At 34.3% G+C, this 24,010-nt stretch overlaps 1 protein-coding gene across 5 annotated transcripts in view; it reads left to right on the top strand.

Moving 5' to 3' along the window:
- The window catches only part of Cdh8 (cadherin 8), a 337,933-nt gene that overhangs the window by 161,860 nt on the left and 152,063 nt on the right, over nucleotides 1-24,010 (top strand). For all 5 annotated transcript variants that reach the window (XM_063247432.1, XM_063247433.1, XM_063247434.1 and 2 more), the window contains exon 4: nucleotides 768-887. In XM_063247432.1, the coding sequence (XP_063103502.1) occupies nucleotides 768-887 (120 nt within the window). The remainder of the gene's footprint in view (nucleotides 1-767; nucleotides 888-24,010) is intronic.

Genomic DNA, 24,010 nt, shown 5'->3' with positions numbered 1-24,010 from the left:
ATAATAGAGTCCACTTGGCGCTGTACATGTTCAGCTGAATTTCTGTGTGAATCTATTCATTTCTTATCTTCCTTTCTTCCACCAAACTGCAAGCTTCTTGAGGGTTAGAGAGATAGATTGTTTTAAATGCATATGTGCATCAATTTATAGAGCCATATGTGTTCAACCATTAAATGCATAAATGAATGAAGAAGAGAAAATTAATTTAAAATAAAACTTTGGATTCTGTTGTCTATAGGACTAGTTACCTAAGCATGCTCATTAATTGGTGGCTCCAATCTAATTTGATAGTCTGGAGAATTAGCGACAATGGGTTAAAGTAATCCTGCGATATTTCTGTGCAAATATTTCCAAAAGCCAGTTTTTTGCAGGTAGTTTCAGTTGTGCTTTTGCAAAACTTAAATGCTACATGCTCTATTACATTATTAACCTTACTTTTTATATTTCTTTGGTATGATTAATTTTTATATTATCCAAGGCTTTATGAATTGAGTAGATATCCATAAAGTGAAAACTACAAAGGAATCTTAAATACTCCAGATACTAAAAGAACCATCTTTATGTAGCACTCCAACCTCATGATATTCTTTTTCTTTTAAATGACTTGAATATTGAAGTTATGGCAAAGGAATTATCTCCATCTTTTTAAAGAAAATTCTTCCTCTCTTTATTTGCACACATGAATTTCTGCATGCTATGCTTGGCAAAATTTAGCTCCTGGCAAAAAATAATGTGTTAATGATTACATTTTTCCTATTTTTTAATAGGTACATCTGTCACTAATGTCACAGCTACAGATGCTGATGACCCAGTTTACGGGAACAGTGCAAAGTTGGTTTACAGTATCTTGGAAGGGCAGCCTTATTTTTCCATTGAGCCGGAAACAGGTTTGTAGCTTAAATTTTAAATTCTATTTATCATATTTTTGCTTCAGGGAAACACTTTCCTTGGGATTTGGGTTATGAAATGCTCAGTTAAGTATTTCACGGGCAATACCAATAATATCTGAATTTGTGCGATGTGGTACATGGTGATCCCTGCATTCATTTTGATATTGATTAAAATATATTGTTAAGCCCATGTAGAATTACATCTTTTACACAGGTGGTCTCACACCACATTTCATGATGGCATAAAAGCGGAAATGGTGCTTATGCATCAGACAATGTTAAACATTAGGTTTAAATATGAATTTAGTTATCTGTTGGATCTGCAATGCTTATAACCTTTTAAGTTTCAAACTGTACTTGATACTATCCTCTTATGAAGATCAGATGAAGAGGCCAAGCATGCTGTGCACGGCATGTGGAAATTATTCAATGAATTGAAGTTATTATTAAATTTGCCATTAAATTCATCATTTGAAGAGAAAATATGGATGACTATACATTAAAGATATTGTGAAAATATTTTTAAGGCTACTATTAAACCCAACAATATTTTGAGGTCTGATATTACAGATTCTATAGACCATAAAGTAAGTTATCTTAAAAAAATTTTAAAGTATCTTTTTAAATACTTTTGGAAGATAGTTTGTAAATTACTGAATTTTGTAATGAAATTATTCATTTTAAATGTTTTAACTTACAGTATATTAAGAGAGTATTTCTATTTCTCTCGGCAGTTTTAAATCCTGTGGGGTTTTTATTATGATATATGTAAAATTATTAATACCACTATTGCTCAAATTATTAAGAGAAGCTATTAAAACTGTCTTTGGTTGTTTTTATATTTCTTCTGCATCTAGTGATTTTGTCTTCAGTTTTCGGCACAGAAAATTTCAGTGTTTTGGCATGCAAAAATATTTTTTGATTCATGAGGTCTCAGTATTATTTGGATAAATGTATATGACTTGCCTTTCAGTCAATAATTAATTACATTTAAGATGTAAATTTTCTTCACGTTTTTAATGCAAAAAATAAAATCCTTATGCTTTTAAATGTGAAAAAATACATTTATTTGTAAATAATGCATGGATTAAAATTGAATTTCGATTTACAAACAGAAAAATGTATTTTCACAATGCTCTGATTAGGGCAATAATTATGTATTCTTCCTGAGCTGAGAAGGAAGTCTGTCGTAAATTTTATCTCATACCCCAAAAGGATCTTGTAAAAATTTCAATGTAGGTAGTCAATTCTGGATTTCATGGGGAAAGAAAGTCTAGAGGCCATATAACTTAGCCAAAATTACAGTAGTAGAACCGAGAGCAGAATGAGGACTCATATCCAGGTCCCTAATTGCAGAGATGCTGTCAGATTTCTCTCAACTTTGCTCTTCATAGGCTCTCATCACGGGGCAAGGGCTTCTGTGACACAGCAATATATTAACTGGCTAAGTGGAGTTGACTAGTGTTCCCTTTTGCTTCATGCCCATTAGTTCACTGGGGCCTTTTTGTTCACCATTCCCGGCATAATATAGATACGAAGCCAGAAAATATCCATTGAACATTCACTGTGTGCCAGGGACTGAATTAAACATAGGGAGAACAAAAAATTACAAAGGCTAGCCTTAGCTTGCAAGCATCACACAATCCATTTTGGAAGACAGATTTTTTAACGTAAGTAAAAGAAGCATGTTGCTGTCCTTTAAATAATTTAGAAGTTAGGAATAAATAACTATGAGATATAGTTAACTGAATGTTGCTACTAACTTAGAAAATTTGGGAAATTTCAAGTTGTATTGATACATAATCTCATTTGCTTAATGAAATGCTGTCAGTTATATTTAATATTTATATTTCAACCCAGCATAATGAATCTCATCTGAACACACACCTGATGTAGTTTTCTCTATTCCAACTTGACAGATATAAAATTGTTTGATTCATATTTTAGAAAGACTATGCTGACTTTATTTTGGATAATGTTATGGAGAGAAATGATTCATGTATGATTCACAGAGTAGTTACTTAATAAATATGGAGCAAATAAAAATTCTGTTTTTTTCACTAAAGCAGATTTAATGCAGTAAAAGATACAGGCCATTCAATAATCCATAGAGTAACACTATATTTTTTAGTGAAACATGCAAGAGCTGATCAAAAAATAGGGTGTGTGTTTAAAACAGTTTATGGCAGTAGAAGACACATTGCCATTAACCTCCCTCAAAATACTGTCTCCTGATTTACACATCTTGTTCCCATCCATCTTGCCACTTTTTGAAGTAGTTCTTGAAGTCCTCTTTTGTGTCTTTAGTTGTGCTTTTGCAGAAACCTCAGTGATCTAAAAAAAAAAAATTCAAAATATCTACAACTTCTGTCAAAAAAAGTCAGATATGTCCTCACCCACTGCAGTCTTTGTATCTTTTACCAAGTGACTCTGGGTTCTTTTCCAGTCAAAATGGCCCATGAAAGGTAAATATTTTGAATCTGCTCAGGACATTGATGCACCCACAAAAGTACAATCCAAGAGAGAAAAGCCAACTTCCAGAGCTGTTTCTGAAAGTAGCAAGAATGATGAGACATCTGTGTTCAGAATGAGGAAGACTGATAATAACTGATAATAATAACAATGTGTCTTTTATTGTAATAACTAATATTCACCATATTTTTGATTGTACCATACTGCATACCTACAAATGAGAATGTAAATATTTTTGCATAAATGCCTGCATCTCCGGATACAAGCAAAAAGTGGTTAGTTCACACTGAACCTAAAAGGATTGTATGAAGCCTTCTTCTCTTGTTTCTAAAAATAATTTGGATGTATAATGTACATGTGCTTGTGTGCATGTGTGGGCTTGAGTGAGGGAGACAGAGGGAGAGAATTAGAATTTTGTTGAAACAGATGAAAAATACTAAGCTTCTTATATTAAATATATATAGGAAAATAGCATTGAACACTTGGAATTTAATTTTGGGATCACATGAAAATTAAATACATTTGCTGGTGTTCGAAAATATGCACCAATTGCTTACCTTGGGAAGTAGATGCTGAGATGGAGCTAGAAGTGTAAGTGGTTTGTTGGGATTTTTAGGCCTGTGAAAGCTAAAGGGGCTGGAAGGAAAGCTTATGCATGGAAGTCATGCATATCAGATCCACCACTTATGCAAAGGAAGAGGAGACAAAGCAGGATGAAGTAATGAAAATGTGACAGCATATAGCTAAGCTCTCAGGATTTCCGAAACCAAGATAGCCCTCAAAAGGAACCCATGCTACACAGAACTCGCCAGGCTTTAGCTCAACTACTATTCTCTGTCTTGGACTGAGATGTGCCTGGCCAGCTCAAGCCTCATTTGATTGGGCAAGCAATAAACCTCTGTCTGTCTCAGTATGCACACTGGGGAAAAGAGAAGAGAGAGAGAGAGAGAGAGAGAGAGAGAGAGAGAGAGAGAGAGAGAGAGAGAGAGAGACACTAGAGGATAATAACAAACTTTTATGTATCTTATTTTTTTTTCTTGCAAGAACACTAAGCAGAACTCTCAACTTTGAAACAGACAAATTGTGTTCTCTCTTTGCTTATTACATTCCCACGTTATGGAATTATATTCTGTTGTAATAACAATGTGTTTCCCTCAGGCAGAGGTACTTCCCTTTATTTCAGGTATTCACTAAGAAAACAGAGAATTTTGGCTTTTTTTTTCTGCTTATTTTCTTGTTTGAGCTTAAATAAGTCAGGAATTATCTTGTCTATTGACTTTTTGTATCCTGAGACCAGTTCCCACAACGATTGTGTAGTCAAAGGAAAACAAGGGAACCCGTGCAATTTTGGGATTTCTGCATGTGTGTTTCACAGATTGTGTGACACCTGAGAGTGTACAGTGTGTAGTTGAGAGGAAAGAAATAAACAAGGAAAAGAGGGAAGATCAGAAAGGGGTAAGAAAGGGAAAACAGAAAGAGAGATAAAGGGAGGAAGACAAGGAGGAATTAGAATAAGGTAATGGTGAAAAGGAGATAGGATTGAATTAATCTCAAGAAAAGCAAATTCTACACTCATAAGGAAAATGTAAGAGAATCTAGCTAGAAAATACAGCTTGGCTTCCAGTCTATTTTCCTTTTATTGGTTGCTTTGAAATAAATTAATTCAAATACTAAATTTTATCCTAACATGGTATTGTTTGTTTGAGAATCATTTGGGACTAGCATTCATCCCACTTGAAGTTGGACTTTATCTCTTTTGTCTAGGCAATGTAGCACTGTTCTGAGGCTTGAAAAAATGAACCATGAGACAAGATTCACTGGGTCAGGTTCACTGGTCAATAGATGGAAAGACAGAAGTGTTCAGGGGCCACTATACAAGCAAATGAGAGGTATTAACGTGTATCTTCATATCCCAGAGACCATGTGGTACTACTACTAGTATTAAAAATAGAAAAAAATCAACAATAAGTATAAAAATCATTGTCTTTGTACAGTGCTCTGTTTGATAAAGAATTAAACCAAACTACAAAAAAGACAATAATGTGAGAATCATTCTTCACTTCACATAAAACTCCTTATCAAATTTTAACAACAGAATAAAAAACAATAAAATCCTACATAATAGCGATCTCACTTACTGAACACTTGCATTTTTGACACTGTGTTAGTTGTATTTGCATCAATTATCCAATTTAGGTTAAATTATTGCATGTAATACTTTGGTAGCAATTTAGTAACGCTATTTCGGAAGGTAATTAGTGAGATCCTAGGTTGCTGATGAGAGAACAGTGTCTTACTTGATATATCTCTTATTAAATGTTAGACCCAGGACTCAATGTGAATCTGTTCAATTCCATGCCCTATTTTTTTTATGCATATCCATGGACCTCTACTTTTCTTGCAAGAAGCATTTTGGCATTAATAATCATAAGCAGGCTTATGGCAAGATATACCAATGTTTTGGAAATGAACCTATAGAACTAGGGAGCAGGCCCAGGACTTCTTCATAAGTAGAGTCTAGAAGTAGTGTAGAGTTGGATAAGATATAAGGGAGCAGTAATTGTAAAATGAATCAAGATTTTTCTGAATAGCTTTTCTTCTGGTTCTTCAAAGGCTGAAAATAGTTTATTTGTATTCTAAAAATACTTTTTTTTTTTTTCCTCATCACCCCAATACCATATGTTTGCTTGCGACATTTTTGGTACAGAAAGGGAGAAATATGGCATTTATTTAAAAATCACTAATTTGAGGACAGTAGTGAAGTAACAGTTGTAGTCCATCCGTGGTGATTGAAGACAGAAAGTCTAAATGAAACAAGGCAAGTGAATAATAAATGCTTAATTATCTCAGAAGAGCCTGGTAAAGTTTTAGGACGGTCCAAACTTTGCTGCTGGCAAGTGAGAGTATGAAAAATGACCTGCTTAAAAATAAACTAACTTAATTCATTGACCTTTTTATTAAACTCAGACCATCTTTCTTTATTAGCTACAAATAACATTTGTCTCAGTGGAACTTGTGAAAAGGCACTAAGGAAAAAAATACTCCTTGGGATAAAAAAGAAATCCATGAAATGAATGGTTCTGTTTTAGAAAAATCAAGATAATACATGGAGTCTTCTTGGAATGTCTTCACGGAATTGAGTCATTTTTATACCTTCTGTGACAAATTGCAAACATGCAGGGTCTGTTTTTAATCAGGATTGCATAGATTATCATTTTTAATGCTAGGAGTGCTGACTAAAGTATCTGTTTAGCACAAAGTAGTTTTAAATGTATTCAGGCAGCCCAAGAATTTTGGGATATACATTGATAGTTGGGAGAAAGTTGATAGCTCAAAGTTATTGTCTTTTAATCTAGTGACTGTGTGCTAGGTCATGTTCTAGGCACTCGGTGTAAAGTGTTGAATATGATAAATACTGAATATACATTAAATTTACGAAGTATCATAAAGTAATGAAATTATAACACTATTGATCATAATACATATGACACAGGGTTCACATTATAATCATGAAAGAAAATAAGAAACATGAAAACTTGGATGGAGAAAAGAAATAAAGAAAATCTTCATAGAGCTAGTGATGCCAGAGAATGAGTCAAAAAGAAAGCAGAATCTGGGCATAGTGGTGCATGCCTATAATCCTAGCATTTGGGAGGCTGAGGCATGAGGATCACTGAGTTCAGGACCAGCCTGAGCTGCATAATGAGATCCTGTCTCAGACAAACAGAAAAGAAAACTGATAGCCATTTAATGAATGAAGGTTATTTGTTAAGGAGCTTGTTTAATGAGATCTTATGAACAACAACAACAAAGTCAAAGTGTATGGTGGTCAGAAAAAATATTGATTTTAACGTGAAATTTAGAAATTAGTAGTTTTTAGTGATTTATAGTATCAGGAAATTACACTTGAAGAGATTTTCCTATGTATGATAATCTTGGCCTAGAATTTAGAATTATAAATATTTTTACAAATTTGTATATGACTTTGGCTGAATGCTTTTTACTTCTTATAACAAAGTAGTTAAATTTTGTTAACATTAATTGTACAGATTAAGGATTTTTATTCATGTATGTATCGTGTGTTCAGTAAGTCCAATGGTAAAAACATTAGTAGTAATTTCATTTTATAATCATTCTTGATATTGGAAAAAAAATATATATATATATATTCTTTTTTTGAGCCTCACAGGGTAATGATATCATCAATATTATTTTTATTTCAGTGTACATAGAATGAGACAAAATATTATACTTCTGTTCTGTTTCTGTGATGAGAAATTTCCACATAGAATAACCTACTGCCTTGTGGTAGGTGGGAACATACTTGAACAGTGTTAAATTATCTTTTAAAATTCTTGCATTTGAGGTTGAAAGTTTGAAATACAAGGCTGACTTGGAGAACAGGGACCTTAGCAACTGACACAGTTGTATCACAACGGGCCAAACATATCATTTCATGTCAAATTCAGTTCAAATTATTAGGCATCTCAACACATCCTGCAGCTGACTCAAATTTAAGACTCTCAGACGACCCTGAGATCATGTCATCTCTTATAGAGGGTGGGCAGTGGTAGAGAAGAGGCAGGTTGCTGGTGCTGAGATATCTGGGTGTATCCCAATTCTCCTGGAAATTCTCAGCATAAATCAGACACAAGACCACTGGGCAGGAGAATTTGGGACGAAGCCAGAGTGGTTTTCTGTATTGTAGGGAATTATTGTCTTAAACCACTCTCTCTAATTTCCATTGTCTTACACCATACAAAGCTTAGCTGTTTATAACATTTTAAGGAACAAAATGGGCAAAGAGGCATCCATTTCAAACACAACAAACACACACGCATGCCCACACAGACTCAACGGAAGCATAGAGGATTAAAATATATCAGTGTGACTCTATACTTCTTTTAGAGTACAGAGAAGGATAGCTGCCCTTGTCATGGCCTTTACATTACAGGATGAGTCACTAGAGGACACAAAATAAAAGCTATATGAAGCACTATAGTATGGTTTATGTATTGGTCATTTTCCTGTTATTGAGACCTGGGACAGAACATCTGACACTAAAAATTTAAAGGAAGAAAGGTCCCTTTGGGGTCATGGTTTTCAGAATATGTAGTTTGTGAAACCATGGTAGAAACATCATGGCAGAAGGCAGAAAGTTATCATGGAAGAATGGTGCTCAACCAGTGAGAATCAGGAGAGAGGGAGAGGGAAAGAGAGGGAGAGGAAGAACAGAGACAGAGAGACGTGGTGAGGAACTGAGAGATAGACAGAGAGAGGGAGAAGAGCTGAATCAAAGAATGTACTCTTCAAGATTATATCCACAGTGATGGACTTCCTAAATGATCCGATTTTGAGTACAAGATCCCATAATTCAATCACCTTCCAAGCATGTGAAATGTCAGGAATCATTTTTGACCTAAACTACTATAGGATTCTTCATGTCTTTGTGCTCTTGTTTAATCTTTAAACCAAATAAAGTGATCATTTAAAAATATTTCATTAAAGATAAGGATTATGGAAATTCTTAATTACATGGCCAAAATCAGACAAGTGACAAATGCTTGGTTATATAAATTGCAATAAATATTTGTTGGACAAATTGATGGATGAATAAATTGGTGGGTGAGTAATGAGAATCTAAAGTGATTAATTTTATTTGGTACCTAAATTTACAACTCATTGTATTGTTTGACATGACCAAACTTAATGACAATGGTGATGAGGAGGAACAAAATTTAATTTTGAATTTCTAATAGGTCTGTGCTTAACATGTACTGATATGCATCCTCAAAAATGTCATCTTTCTCCTGCTTTACTGACGATTAAATCTTCATATCAGTAAATGTGACATCTGGGTGCTTGCATATTTTGATTTAACAATGATTTATTTTCCTGTTTGATATTTCCTAAGGGAAAGAAAGCAGACTGAGTAAGTCTTGTGACCATATTAAGTATTTTATGATGATTAAAAATAATTCCCTCACATCAGGAGCATACAATATTAAATAGATTTGGATAAGCTTTAAGTAATGTGCATTTCACGTTCCCTCTGTCTTTGGAAGAAATATTTTTTAAGTATGTAAAGAGTTGACCACAGCAAGAGGAAGGAGATAGTGTTTTTGGATAAAGGTCCTGAAAGGGACATGGTGAACCTCAATATTATTAAACATACAGGCTCCATAACATGTCACACACTGATGTCAGGTTGGAGGGCTTCGTGGTGAGTTTAGACAGAAGCAAAACACATACTTATTCTTCACTGACACTCATCCTTTGTTTATACCTCAGATCGGGTCAGAAATTTTCCCAGCCATTTATACCATGTCCCTAAATAATTAAGTTGTTCTTTGCGTTTCTATAATGTTGGTATTGTTTTTCTCTAAATGTAGCTCTGAGTTTCATTTTAGCTATTTAACATTTATTTGCTAAAGAACGATATCACTTAGTTTTCACTGGTTTTATTTTAATTTATTTAGATTCTTTTTAATGGAACTGGAACCAGGACCTTTGCACTGAGCTACATCCCCAAACCTTTTATAATTTATGTTTTACGAATTTTGATAAGAGTTCTTGCTAAATAGACCAGACTGGGCTGGAACTTGTGATCTTTCAACCTCTGTTTAATTACAAGTGTGTGATGCTGTACTCAGAAATGTTCACTGTTTTATAAAGAAACATAATTTACCTAATAAAACTATCCAAAATTAGTCAATATCACAAGATGCAAACTTGTAGAGACTCCTTGTACATTAAAAAATCTATGTGTACATTTATGTGTGTGTGTGTGTGTGTGTGTGTGTGTGTGTGTGTGTATGTGTGTGTTTTAGTTTAGATTCAAGTTCCATGACAGGAATGCTGAGTGGGAGAGCCCAAAATGGAGCTACTTGCAAAGAATAGTCTTTCCCAACAGAATCAATCATCTTCAAAATCTTGAGACACTTTCAATTTGTGAGTTAAAAGAAATGTTGGATATGATTGCTAAAACATATGGAAAGTATTTTTCCTTATAGTTAAAAACTATGTAATCATTATTTATAAATACAAGGTTATCTATACTAATACCTTTTAAAATAAATATTACAGAATCTTCAAAATCATGTGTACAGCTATTGTGCACAGAGCACATAAAAAACACAGTAGTAGAGTTTTCACAGGCAAGGACAAATCATGTAGGTATAAAAAATGAAAATTATTCAAAAATTATGAGTCATTGGACAATTTAATGATATGTGCATTTTGCCACTTAAGTTTTAAAAACATATAACTATATGTTTACAATATATAATAAATATCTCCATTGTGATGTGCTGACCTACTATCTCTATCTCTCTATCATCTTGGCCTTTCTATGTCTCCTTACTTTCTTCCCTTTCCTCACCTATTCCCATCTCATCAAAGTATACTTAAAGTTTATTTCTGTTTCCTATCATCTCTATTTAATTTTGCTCGTTAAATTATTTTAAGTGATTATTTTATTATGAGCTCAGCAGTTTTATATAGTCCTGAGAATGAGAAATTTGGAACTCAGAACATTTTTTTAATTATTAATAAAATTAACAGAGTTGAAGTGTCAAATTAATTCATCAATGTAGGCATAACTCTAATTGCATATATACATATTTCTACATGTTCATCTCTATATGTCTATGTCTCGAAAGTTCCTTTAAAAATAGTTTCCATGAATGATAAAATGTTGTTGTGTGACAAAATATTATTGGTGCTTTCCTTTGTATCTCATTATCTTTCATATTGTTGCTAAGGTATTACCTACCTTAGAAACCACCTTTGCACTCTGACACCTGTGAATCTCTTAAATACAGGAATTCAGACTGCTGAATTGTGATTGAAATAATAATCATAGAAAGGCTATATTTCCATGATGACGCAAACTGAAAATTTGATTTTCCTGTTTCACTCTCAGCAGAATAAATTGGCAACTTCAGACACAAAAGGGAATAGTTGAACATTCTTACTATGTACTGGCCTGGGACAATAAAGCAGGTAAAAATCTTTGGTAATTGAATGAGCCAGGGATGGATATTTCTGATCCTCAGTTTCTCCTCTGCAAAATGGGGGCAGGGGAAAAAGCAACCCTGTAACATTCTTACAGAATTAACTTGCTTCTCTCTGTCTCTCTGTCTCTCTGTCTCTCTCTCTCTCTCTCTCTCTCTCTCTCTCTCTCTCTCTCTGTCTTCAGTCAAAGCATTTGGGTTTACATCTGACTTTCTAACAAAGAAGCATTCTTAATAACAACATTTTGCTAACTTTACAAAATCATAGGCTTAAAAATCTTTCTTTTATGAGATACCTGCTCATGATTTTAATGATCAGATATTGAAATAGTGTTAATCAATATAGAACTGGTTTTGTGCTTTTTCTCATCATGTATTTCTAGAGTTATTCTTCAATAGGAAGAAATAAACTCATCCTACTATGCTTTATTCTCTGTCTACTCTTTAGAAGATATTACAGTAATTAAGTATTCATGGTGGAATGTATTCTGAGATGACATAACTTTCCATAACACTTGAAAATAGACTGGGGGGAAATGTATTTAAAAGCAAAACCTGGCTTACTTACATCTGATATGAACTGAAAGCAATGTGCTCCCAATACTCTGGAAAAGAGTTACCAAAAATTTTCACTTAAAGTAACCAAAAACCAAAATGTTAGAAGGAAACAGAAAGACAAACACAAGTTCAGTGTAACATGCAGACGTTTATGTTTAACAAATCAAAGCCATTGAATGTCAATGTTTCTGACAGAAAAGATTCAATGTGGTGGCAACATGATGTAGAATGCAGGGAAAATGACAACATGCTAGAGGTCCGCGGTGTGAACTTTGGAGACAGTCAGGTTGGATGTCTGTTTCAATATTCTTTAGTTTCATGGCCTTGACCAAAGTATTTCATATCCCCAAGATGCTGCTTTATTTTCTTGTTTTTTGTTTTGTTTTGTTTTGTTTGTTTGTTTGTTTGTTTGTTTTTGTCTTAAGCATAAATGACCATTGCTACTTTTCAGAATTCTTATAGTGCTCAAATGGAGATAACAAGAATCTCCAACTCATAACTTGCACATAACTCCTGAGTTCTGTAGTTTACCAAAGGCAGAATTTCTCTTGAAAGGCTATAATTAAAATATAACCCACCTAGATCAATATTTCTTAATAGTGGGCCATATTGCAACTGAAAATTGCTGGTGACAGAAGCCACTAGGTTGAAAATGAACTTGACTAAAAAACACTGACTTTCTGCTTATATTTAATACACAAAGCAAAATCACCCCTACTGTCTTGGGGGAGCAGCTCTGGAGCACGGGAACAGAAAGCCCAGCTGAGAGGAGAACATCTGAGGAGGAAACGGCGTTTCTGAGCCTCCTCTCATCCCACCCAGCCCAGTAGATCCTGTTTCCACGTATTTGATGCACCAGTGCAGTTGTCACATTGACAAAGGACTGTCTTCCTCCTCACTGAGTGCCAACACTTGTCTCTGAGTCAGTTTGCCTAAGTTTGGAATCATTTCAATAAATGTCAAGGTGCTGGATTGTCACATGTGCAAATATTGACGTAAGAGTGTGAATACGCGCAACAGTAATTTTTTTCTAAGGTATTTCAGAAGGATTCCCAGGCATAAATTGATTACACCACATCCTTTTTGTTAAGTAGGGCAGTGTTGCCCTGGCTTGAGCATTCTGTGGCTGATTTCAATCCCAAAGGTGAAGAGGTAAGCACTGTGATTACAGGGCTGCAGGAGGACATTACTTGCAAGTGCTTATATAGAGTATCTGCCTCGGTCCATTTGTGCTGCTATAATAGAATACTACAGACTGAGTAATTTATAATCTGCACATATTTTTTTTTCACAATTCAGTAGGAGGAGAAGCACAAGATCAAGGCACTAGTGCCTGGTGAGTGCCTCGAAGCTACATTATGAGGCATTACATAGCTGAAGAGCAATGGTATAATAAGAAGTCAGACAAATGGGGGTCAGATTTGTCCCTTTTTAAGAAACTCACTTCTGCAATAATAGAATTGATCCATTTATACAGACAAAGCCCTTAGGGCCTAATAATCTCCTAAAAGTACCATTCTTAATGCTTCTACAATAGCAATTACATTTCAAAATGACGTTTAGAGGGTACAAACATTCAAATCATAGAAATTTTTCACAAGTTAATGGAGAAAAAAAAAAACTTCATTCATATCCTCAGTCACTGAAAATATTAAAATTTACCCAGAGATTAATGTGCCAGGTAGTGTTCTGCTAGCTGAATGAACATCAATAAACAAGGAATGTCAATTTATTTATTTTCTCTCTGCTCTCAGTAAAAGGTTTTGAAAAGACACTTTGATAATTGAGTAAGAAGAATAGGGTTGCCAGCTGAAAGTGGTTAATTTTTTTCATGAGGTAATTTTACATTGGAGAAAATATAGTGGTGTTTTTATACATGAAGAGGACCAAAGAGATAAAGTGACTTGAACACAGTCACACAGTCTATGGCATGTATTACAGGATGTTCTCGGTTTTAAGATTCTACATTTAGGATAGGGAGTGATGGAAGTCATTTAAATATAGTGTGATGACATTTATCAAAGTGATCAAGGGAGATATAATTTTATTTACTTATAAGCTCACAACCTTGCACTTGCCAGGCAGGCACTGTGCCACTGAGCTATGTCCCCAGCCCTTGGCATATAATTTAGAACAGAAAATCTTGAAGCAGAAATGGGAAAAAAATGATTTTTAAGATCTGACACCAAAGTTTGATAGAGTGGGACATGTATAGAAGAAGATACTAAGAACAGAAATAAGTACATACACAAAACCATTATCTGTGCTAAGAATTATGATAGAGTGATGGAAAACTAAGAAGCAGAGTTAGAAGTATCCTCTATCCTGTTAGAGTATGTGCTTTCTCCAAGGTCTTTGGTTTGAATCAGACTGCCCAAGTTTATGCAAAGATGGAGAACTAACGGAAATAAAACATACTTTAACCTTCCCTGCTGTGTGTACTTAAGAAATTGCATTTAACTTTGGAGTATTTTGACAGTTACTACTGTAGAAAAATCACTAAGAAAAAAGGAAATGTTCATTTATTTATCAGTATCCTGATTCCTTCCCACAAGATTTCTTTGAATATTTTAAATCCACTCATACTACAAATACATTCCTAGAACTTCATTGTCATAGTAGATCATTTAGGTACATGAAGACTCAGAGATTTATGAAATGTTATTTGACTCTAACTAATATAACAACTACAAAATTAATTTCACACAAGGAATTATGAAAAGAGTGATTGATAAGTTTAGAAAATATTAATAGCATTTCCTCGTCTTTGGTTCCTTCTAAGATAAACACAATAACGATTCATTAAAAAAGGAAAATTAGGGGCTGGAGATTTAGCTCAGCGGCATAAGCGTCTGTCTTGCACGCAGGCAGTCGTGAGTTCGATCCCTGGTACCGATAAAAACAAAAAAGACAAAAAAAAAAAAAAAAAAAAAAAGAAAATTAAATAAAACAGTTGAAGGTCACCATAATCATCAGATAAATCTGCTTCGAATAAAAGATGCATTTTGACGTGTTACATGGGTTCTCAGAAAATGTATATGTTTATGAAGGATATTTGAAGAAACATACTATATTGCCTATGGAAAGAACAGTTGAAATGGGAGTAAGAAAATTCTATATTTCAACATAATTTTTTAGTGATGTCACTTTAAGTCATTTACTATGTTATACTTTAAAAAGCAGGAAAAGTATATATTTCAAATAATTCCATGCCTATCTCCTTGATTGAATATCTTGATCATGTTCAAGAGAAAAATAATAGTGTTCTTCACTTAATAAGCCAGAGAGATTATAAGGGTATGTGACTTACTCAAAACACAACTGCTGTATTTGAAAACATTTGTACCTTTGTTTTAGCCTACAATTGCTTTTCAAGTATCATGTAAATTTTCCCATTGTTGATCTTATATGCATCTACAGAAGTTGTTTCTTAAGATTGTCAGGTATTCAGCATCAGTGTATAAAAATGTCACGTGCCAAGTCGTGACCACAAATTTCTTGGAGATCAGGAGCTTGCATTATTAGTGTTCTGAGGACAAAGTAGGAAACAAACAAATAAACTTCAGACTCTAGATCATTATGATGACTATCTACCTACTTTAGGTATCTAGGTGCGGACAATCATACACAAGACCCCCATCCTGTCTTGCACTGCAAACAGAAACTAATTAGTGAATATCTGTTAAATTGACTTGAAGGAAGCAAACATTAAGAAATGACTAAGCTTCCATATCCATCCATTCATGTACTCTCATATCCCATAATGTGTAGTTTTCATAGATTCCTTGGAACTAAGATATCCATAGGAAATATACACATAGGACTAAAAGGAGGAGAGAAAGGAGAGGTATGACATATTCCTGAGAACTAGGAAGTGAAAGGCAAAGGAAAATCATTTAATTTTTTGAAAAATTCATTTTGAAAATCTTATGAAAATAAAGATACACATATTTATTATAAAATTTAAAAAATGAGCAAGTACCATAAGTCATTCAGTCTATTGAAAAGTAATATTTGATATATTTTGAAAATGCTCACTAAGGAATAACATTTCTAAAAAAAAAATCTGCTCTTAGTAATTCTTTGGATGGCAACTTCATTAACTAAAACTTCACTTTCTATTTTCAGTGCTGTTATGTCTGGTTTGTCTTGTAGGAAGTCAGATTCCATCTCTTGGTTTTGCCAGTCTAACTATCTCCATCATGGTGGGAGCTAGGCACCCTTTTCTCTATGCTTATTTTTCTGTCGTAGGGAAATAAGCGCACTCAGTTTGTGACTTCCACAAAAGGCAGTGGGCTGCTCATAGTGGCTTCTGCATACAAGAACCATGGTAATAAATGGTTTTGCAGACTACATGTATCAGCCTTAGATTTTCTGCCACACAAGTAGCACTTATTCCTTTATAAGTGAAAAATTCCTGTAGCCTCCTACCCCCCTGTTTTACTTATCTACATATTGTGGTCCACCTCGCTGCTATCTTACTGAGAATGTAAAGATTGCAAAGTTTAGCCACTTTGTCTCTCTTCAATACCATATCCTTGGTACTTGAGATGGTGTTGGGTAAGCAGTAAGTGCTTCAAAAACTCTTATGGAATGACAGCTTCATGCCCTGAAAGCTATTTAGCATACTTCTTCTTCCCTCTTTTCTGTATAAAATAGAATCAGTATTTTTTAAATAGTGTTACTTGCCCTCATCCTTCCATGAGTGGGAGCCGAAAGGTATTGACTACATGAGTACAAACAGCTTTGATGGAAACATAGAAAAAGGTCTACAATAACTAAAACCAATGAATATAAGCAAGAGGGAAAATCAGTGGTGAGTGTTGTGCCAATTGCTGACAATAAGTCTTGCAATAGTCACCAACTGGAATAAGTGGGTATACAGCAGCTTTTTCTGATGAAAAGCATGAGGGAAGGAGGAGGAGAATTCTATTTTCAGAGATAATATGAAGGAAAGGAGGAAAGTCACTGGGTTGGGGAAGAAAAAAGCCTCCACCTCCAAAGGAGAATGTGGGAGGATTTCAAAACCAGAATTCATGAAATACAGCAAGCAAGCGTCTAGGAAGGTTTAGGGCTGAAAAGAACCACAGGAGAGGTGAGCCAATTATCCCGGGATAGCTGTGAGATCTGCGCCCCGTGAATTACTGTAGAAGAATAAAGTTGTCAGAATTTTAAGTGACTCTAGCCTGTAACTCCTCTCCTTACTTGGATGTCTATCATTTTTGTGTATAACAGTGTTTCATAAACTTCTTTGGTTGACAAAGAAAAGCCTTGGTGGCATGGTGGTAGTGGGTAGCTCTAGAATATATCTTTGTAGTTCATTCTACTTCCTGATTCTTACTGAGGAGGAGTTAGGCAAATCATCAGTACATATGTGATGCCCCTTGAGGCCATTACCGTAATTGACAGGAGAATCTTCCTTCTCAGTACCTCTCTCATTGAAGTAGTTGCGCCTCTCTGCCCTGTGTGAGAGCAATGAAAGCAAATTGCTACCTTGCATGCCTGCAGCTCGACGCAGCCAGCCATATGCCTTAGAGTAATCACATCGTCTCAGTCGTAGTTGTCATGGCTGTCACACTGATCAATTAATTACTAGTTTTTAATTATTACCAAAATATGTTACATGTGTATTCTACCTTAACAATCATCCTTTAAAAAATCTAGAGTAAGTTTTTTCTTCATGTAAACAGAAGAAAAATCAGTAACTAAATAAGAGATGTTATGCCAATTCCCCAGTTTACCTATAATGTCAGGAAGTCAAAAACTCAGAAATCAAACCCAGTGCATGATATCAAATCTGAGCTCTTTATGAACTGTGTCCTACTTGTCTGTATTGGCAGGCTGTGACCAATAAGACATAGCATGTCTGATTGATATCTAGGGCCAGCAAGTTCCTTTGAAGCATGAGAAAAATGAAGATCACTTTAACATTTGAGGATAAGACTGATTTGATAAGAATTATTTTGAGCATATGCTACCTTCTGTGAATTACGGTATGCACTATTTCATTCAAACTCTAGAGAGTGGTTCCATCTTCCTTTTCTAGATGAAGACTCTGAGTTTCTAAGAATTGAAATTAATCATCTACCCAGACTCACTGCAAATCTTGGCTCTATTTCTGAGGAGGCCACTTTGAAGCATGTTTTTATCTCATCTACAAACTTGTTGTCCTTATCTAGTTAAGTTCTGAATTGCTAGGACAAATCATTCAATTTTACAGTGAATTTCACTTTGCTTTTTGAACCAACCATACTTATTATATGTATAATTAGTTATTGGAATTATGCCTTGAGGAGAGAATAGTGCCATCATGTTCTTCACAGAAATAATTCTACTTGATTGAGGAATCTCTGGAAGTGTTTTCACTTAGGGGAAAAGAATTCACCTTAATTCTGAATAGGAATAATTGCAAATATTTCAATGTAACTCAAAACTGACAATTTAAGTAGAATCAGTTATTGGCCAGCCATGTGTTGATACTGGAAATTGTGGCTCAGGCAGAATTATTTAAGAGGGGAACCCAAAACTACAACAGCAACAAGGCATGTACTAAAGTCACTGTGTATGCTACATATAAAGATAAATAAATTAGGTGTAACTATTAGTAGCTTTACAAGGATTTTATATGCTATTCCCTATAGATGTGAGTATAGACATTGCTGTGATCTATAAATACAACAGGATAATTAAGGAGCTATGGAGTTTTAGTTTAAGGATATGACCATTATGAGAGAAGAAATGTATATCTAAGGAACCAATTTTTACACACTGAGCAACTGAATAATCCATAGTGGTAGATTTAAATCGTTCAGATTTGATGTTCTCTAGAAAAAATTTTCAAAGCTAAATGATTCAGGGCATGCACGGGTTAAGATATAAAATCTATATGAAAAATGTCACCTATCAAACAGACTCATTAAGATGCTGTGATAGCATAGGAAGAAATTGTTGGACAAACATCTTACTGAGAACTCTATAGAGATTTTTGTTAGCAAAAGCAGAATGTATTATTTCATTAATATTTTATAACTTAGATTTTAGAGACAGAGATTTGAGTCCTTGTGCAAGTGCAGTCTATATGGTCTATATGACCTTGCCCTAGACCTTTTCCCATGCTGAGCCATATCCTGAACCCTTAGTATTCAAGTGACACTACACTTGGAAACTCTAGGGAATGAATTAAGGTTCCCTATCAGTTGTTCTAGGAGAATTTTAATGTCACATCTATGTATTTGGTAGAAGAAACAAATAACTATGGAATTTCAAAAAGAACAAGCATGACGAGAACAACATTCATTGGTAAAGCAAATATATCAGAAAAGTCTTTTTCGTTATTACATTCTCAGGTAATTAAACTCACAAAGTATTACTGGAATACCTAGTCAATGGGCACTATCTCTTTTTTTCAAAGACTTCTGAGAATACTCAAAATATTAGAACACTACATCATAACTTTATACAGAAGACATTTAATTAATACCCCAAATGTCAATTCTGAATGGATTAATGCCTAGGAAAACAATGTGAACCCCTGGGTTCCTGAGTCTACAGACTCACTGACATTTTCTAAAGTGCGGTATTTTTCCTTGGCATGCATTCACTGGCATGCATTCAACATGTGACTTTTTGCATTGTTTCAGATTGAAATAGTCTTTGAACCTTGAAGATAGTAAGATAAGAGGTCAAGTCCTAATATTTAGTATTTCTGTGACCTTGTAGCAATATTTACATATCTCTAGTTCCTGGAGACATGACAGTGTTTATCAAATGTTTGTATACTCAACAACTGAGTTTCCGAAGCATCTTGGAAGATATTATTTGCCATTTTTTCTCTTTGTTCATTTGTCATCAGCTCCTATCTTCTTTTTTCCTCTTTGTAATATTTTCCTTTCTATGTTTTTTTTGAACACCTACTATATGTCAGGGATTGTATTAGGTTCTGTTCTGAGTATAGCAGAATGAATGAGTCAAGGTTTCTATACATAGACATTTATTATCAGGACAGGCTAAACAGTAAGAGAGGTGGCAGAATGGGGAAGCAGCATAAAATAAATGCTGTGAAGAAGTTTCCAACAAAGGTGTGTAAGATCAAAAGGAAGGGAGTAATTAGTTCCACCTGGGAAGGCTTCCTGGCTGATGAGACACCAGGGCTGGGGCTGAAAGCTTAACTAGAATTTTAAGAGGTAGAATGAAGGGGGGAAATAGTCTAGGCTGCATTACCCACACAAAGATTGTGAAGGCATCAAGCCTGAAGAAGGGACAGTGCCTGGGGAATCAAGTGTATATGCTGTTTACAAATTTGTGGTAAAATATATTTGGCAAAAATCATGTGGAAGTTTGAATGCAAAAGAAAAAAAAAATGATCTGGTAACTAATGTGGAAACCTTTTTTTGAAATTGGTACAGATGTTCACATCTGATAGTATCTTTTTTCTACCTAAAAATCATATATATTTGTGCTAATTATCACTGACTTGATAAGTAAATTTAAAATTTCATGTGTATATTTATGTAGTATAAGAGAAAACATTAATAAATTAGACATATATGTACCATTTATGTATATACATATGTGTAAGAATAAATACAAGGGCAAGGGATTTAGCTCAGCATCATAAGCACCTGCACGTCGAGCATGAGGTCGTGAATTCAATCCCTGGTACCAATAAATAAATAAATACAAAATAATTATCTCTTTACATATATTGATTTTAGTATATGTATGTGTGCATGTATTGTATAAAGTAAAATAGTTTTTTTGAACTATCATGTTATAATACCAATCTTAAACTCTAGTTTAACAGTTTATAACATTTTGTTTTGAGTTTGGTGAGGCTCAGGGGAGATGACCTGTCTATGATCATATGACTTCTAATAATCCCACCAAAACAAATTTTCATCAATCTAACTGCATAGTTCATTTTTTAACATACAAAGATTTGTGTTTTCTGCTAGAATTCTGGCAAATAGAGGGTAATATTCCTCTAGTATGCCCAAAGAAACCCATCAAATTATTGTTGTGCATATTTGGTTCCAAATTTTATATGCATGTTATAACATAGTATAAACATTGCATGCATTACTTCAGAGAAAATTGAGTAATGTTTTAGTGTAAACATTTTCATTTTGCTACAAAATCCTTGTAACATTTTTAAATGTATTTTTAACAATGTATGTCTTTGATTTCTATAGTTTATATCACTAATTTAATATTTCTCTATGAAAACTATTTTCCTTTTAAAATATTATACAGAAAAGTGATCAACTATGCCTTGAAGTATCAAGAAGAAACAAATACTATGATTTTCTTAAAGTGTAAGCTTTAAAAAATATTTGGTTCAGGTGTATAAACAAGCTTTTGATTCCTGAAGCATTTGACCAATTTATTTTCAGTGGTGTTATTATATTTCACAAAGATAACAATACATGCAGTGATTCTGCATTGCTACCAAGATTTCTTGTAAATATCAAAATGCTTAGATGTTCAGATTCTTTAAATAAAGTAGAAAAATATTTGCATATAAAATATGCATATCTTACCTTGTACTTTAAATCATCTCTAGGTTACTTATAAATGATCAATGAAATATAAATACTGTATAAATACTTGCTATACTCTATTACTTTAAGGATCAAGAATAAGAACTTCTGTGTTCACATATATGCTCTAATTGTGACTATGAAATGCAATTTCTCGAAATCAAAGTCATTCAAATTACATATGTATATATCTCAATCTACCTACCTGCTCAATTTATAAATTACTAGTCATAAGGAAAGGGAAACACAATTTTCTTCATATTATATGGAGGCTGACTCATTTTTTAATGTGCTTGTCTAAATGTGGCACTTTCTGTTTGCAAAATAGGTATGTAGGGGGGGCTGGGGATTTAGCTCAGCGGCATAAGCGCCTGCCTTGCAAGCAGGCAGTCGTGAGTTCGATCCCCGGTACCGATTAAAAAAAAAAAAAAAATAGGTATGTAGGTTTGCTGTTTTGTGATCCTACGTCATGGTGGACATGTGTCTCCATTTCTCTTTTACCCTTCGTGACAGATATCATGCAGTACAAACCACACAGTAACATAACTCATGTATGCTGTATATGCACCCCTCAAAGAACTAATCTGTCATGAATATCTGCCACTTAACCTCATAAGTGAAAGACCCTGTTTTACGGTTAGTAACATAATAGACACCGAATTACTAAGGGTTTCTGGGGATAACAAAGCCAATGGTTTCATAACCAGAATAATGTGTCCAACAAGCCTTATTCAAAAGATGAGTTTAGCACAGCATTTTATATTAACTGCAATCTCTGAGTAGCACAATCTGGGAGACCCGCGATGGGTGAATTACAGTAATCAGCCTCCAAAATGACAAAAGAGTTAATCAGCATCTCCTTGCCTTTCTCCTGAAGCCTCTCAATCTGGGAAAAGCACAGAAAGTATAAAAAGAAGACTTCATGATAGATACAAAATGCTTCCCAAATGACAATACCAAAGACAATAGAGAGAGAAAAAAGACATACATTTTAAATGTTTGAGATGACTGAAATTTTTATTCAAATCAGAAGTACTTCCCGTGTGTGATGAGACATCAGGAACAGCTGCCTCGCGTTAGGGAGCATTTAGGTCAGTCTACGATTTACATTCTTAAACTTCTGCACTAGGGAAATCTCTACTTGATTGGATAAAGACAAAATAAAACTTTTAACTATCTGAGAATCAAGCACATGCGCATCTTTACAGCTAGATAAGGGATGCTGGCTTCAGAGAAACACGTTTTCTCCACCACTTCTTAGTCTTCCTGTCTGGGGCCACCTCCAATCCCCCAGCTTCCTGCCTCTACTTATAGTTGGAGGTTCAAATCCTCAATGAATTAAATTCATGGAGAAAGACATGTTCTCATTATGTATCTCACTGGATTAGATTTTCAAAACAGAGCTTCAGGGAAACTACCCTACAGGCAAATCCTTTCATTCTCTGCTCTGAATCTGCTATGTAGTTAATGCTTTTCAGAGTCCTATAGGGCTCACTCACTTTTTCTCTGAACACCAACTGAAGTTTAAACTTCTCGAAATTACCAACTGATTAGAATCCTGAATTTTCAAGGAAAAAAGCTTCCCCAGACTAGTTGTGTCCCTAAGCTAGGCAGTGTGACAAGAGAATTTGTATCCCAAATATACAACCATTAGTGAGTTGGAAATTTATGATCTTAGGTGTAGTGAGATTATTTTAATTGTATCAACTCAAATTTATCCTGGAATTTCCATGGCTTAAAAAATAATCTAAGTTTATTCATTTGTGAATTTATCAAACATCCACAAGGGATTTTACTAACTTCCCAATAAATAAATAAATAATGAAATCAGTTTCTCATGCAGCTTGTTAAAACATTGAAAACCTTACCTGCTAGTAAGCTGGTGTAGGGCAGCTTAAATATACATAAACTTTTCAACATGTCTCTGGGTATTGCAAAGATGTTAGTACAAGCACACAGGGGATATGTATGTGCATTGTTGCTGCTTGACCACTCTTAAGAAAAAGTAGGACAGCCTCCATGTCTTGAGCAATGGAAAGTTATTAAATGAGGAACCATTAAAAGGTGTTTTAGTTTATTAAGCTGAAAGGTAGTAGCCATCTCCTATTTGCACACTTAAAATCCAAGTTGGAAATAGGTAAGAAATGCTATTTAATTGAGGTTTTAAGTCCCTTTGTTAAAATCCATAAACCAAACATTTTGCCTTCACGTATCCGAGACAGACAGAAAAAACCTTGCCCTAATTACTATATTTTCTGCACTATGTTAGGAGTTATTAAATAACAAACAATGATTTTAAAAATAGGGAAGATCTCTCTCTTGTCTACAAACAGCCTAAAGCTACTAATGCATTGGAAAATATGTGAGCCAAAGCAGAGGAAAAGAAATAGAGACTTTTCAGACAATGTTAATCTTCTATTTTAGGAGTTTATCGATATCTTGCAATATCTATGGAAGGGAAATGATCTGCCTTTTCAATAGGAATGAAAATGTTAAGTAACATGTTTAGGTGAGACTCAATGCAAAGAGAAAAATG

This window comes from Cavia porcellus, unplaced genomic scaffold (genome assembly GCF_034190915.1).
Source record: "Cavia porcellus strain 051 isolate PalLab524CR breed Dunkin Hartley unplaced genomic scaffold, mCavPor4.1 scaffold_4, whole genome shotgun sequence".
Taxonomy (NCBI): domain Eukaryota; kingdom Metazoa; phylum Chordata; class Mammalia; order Rodentia; family Caviidae; genus Cavia; species Cavia porcellus.
This window is presented reverse-complemented; position numbering and strand designations above follow the sequence as displayed.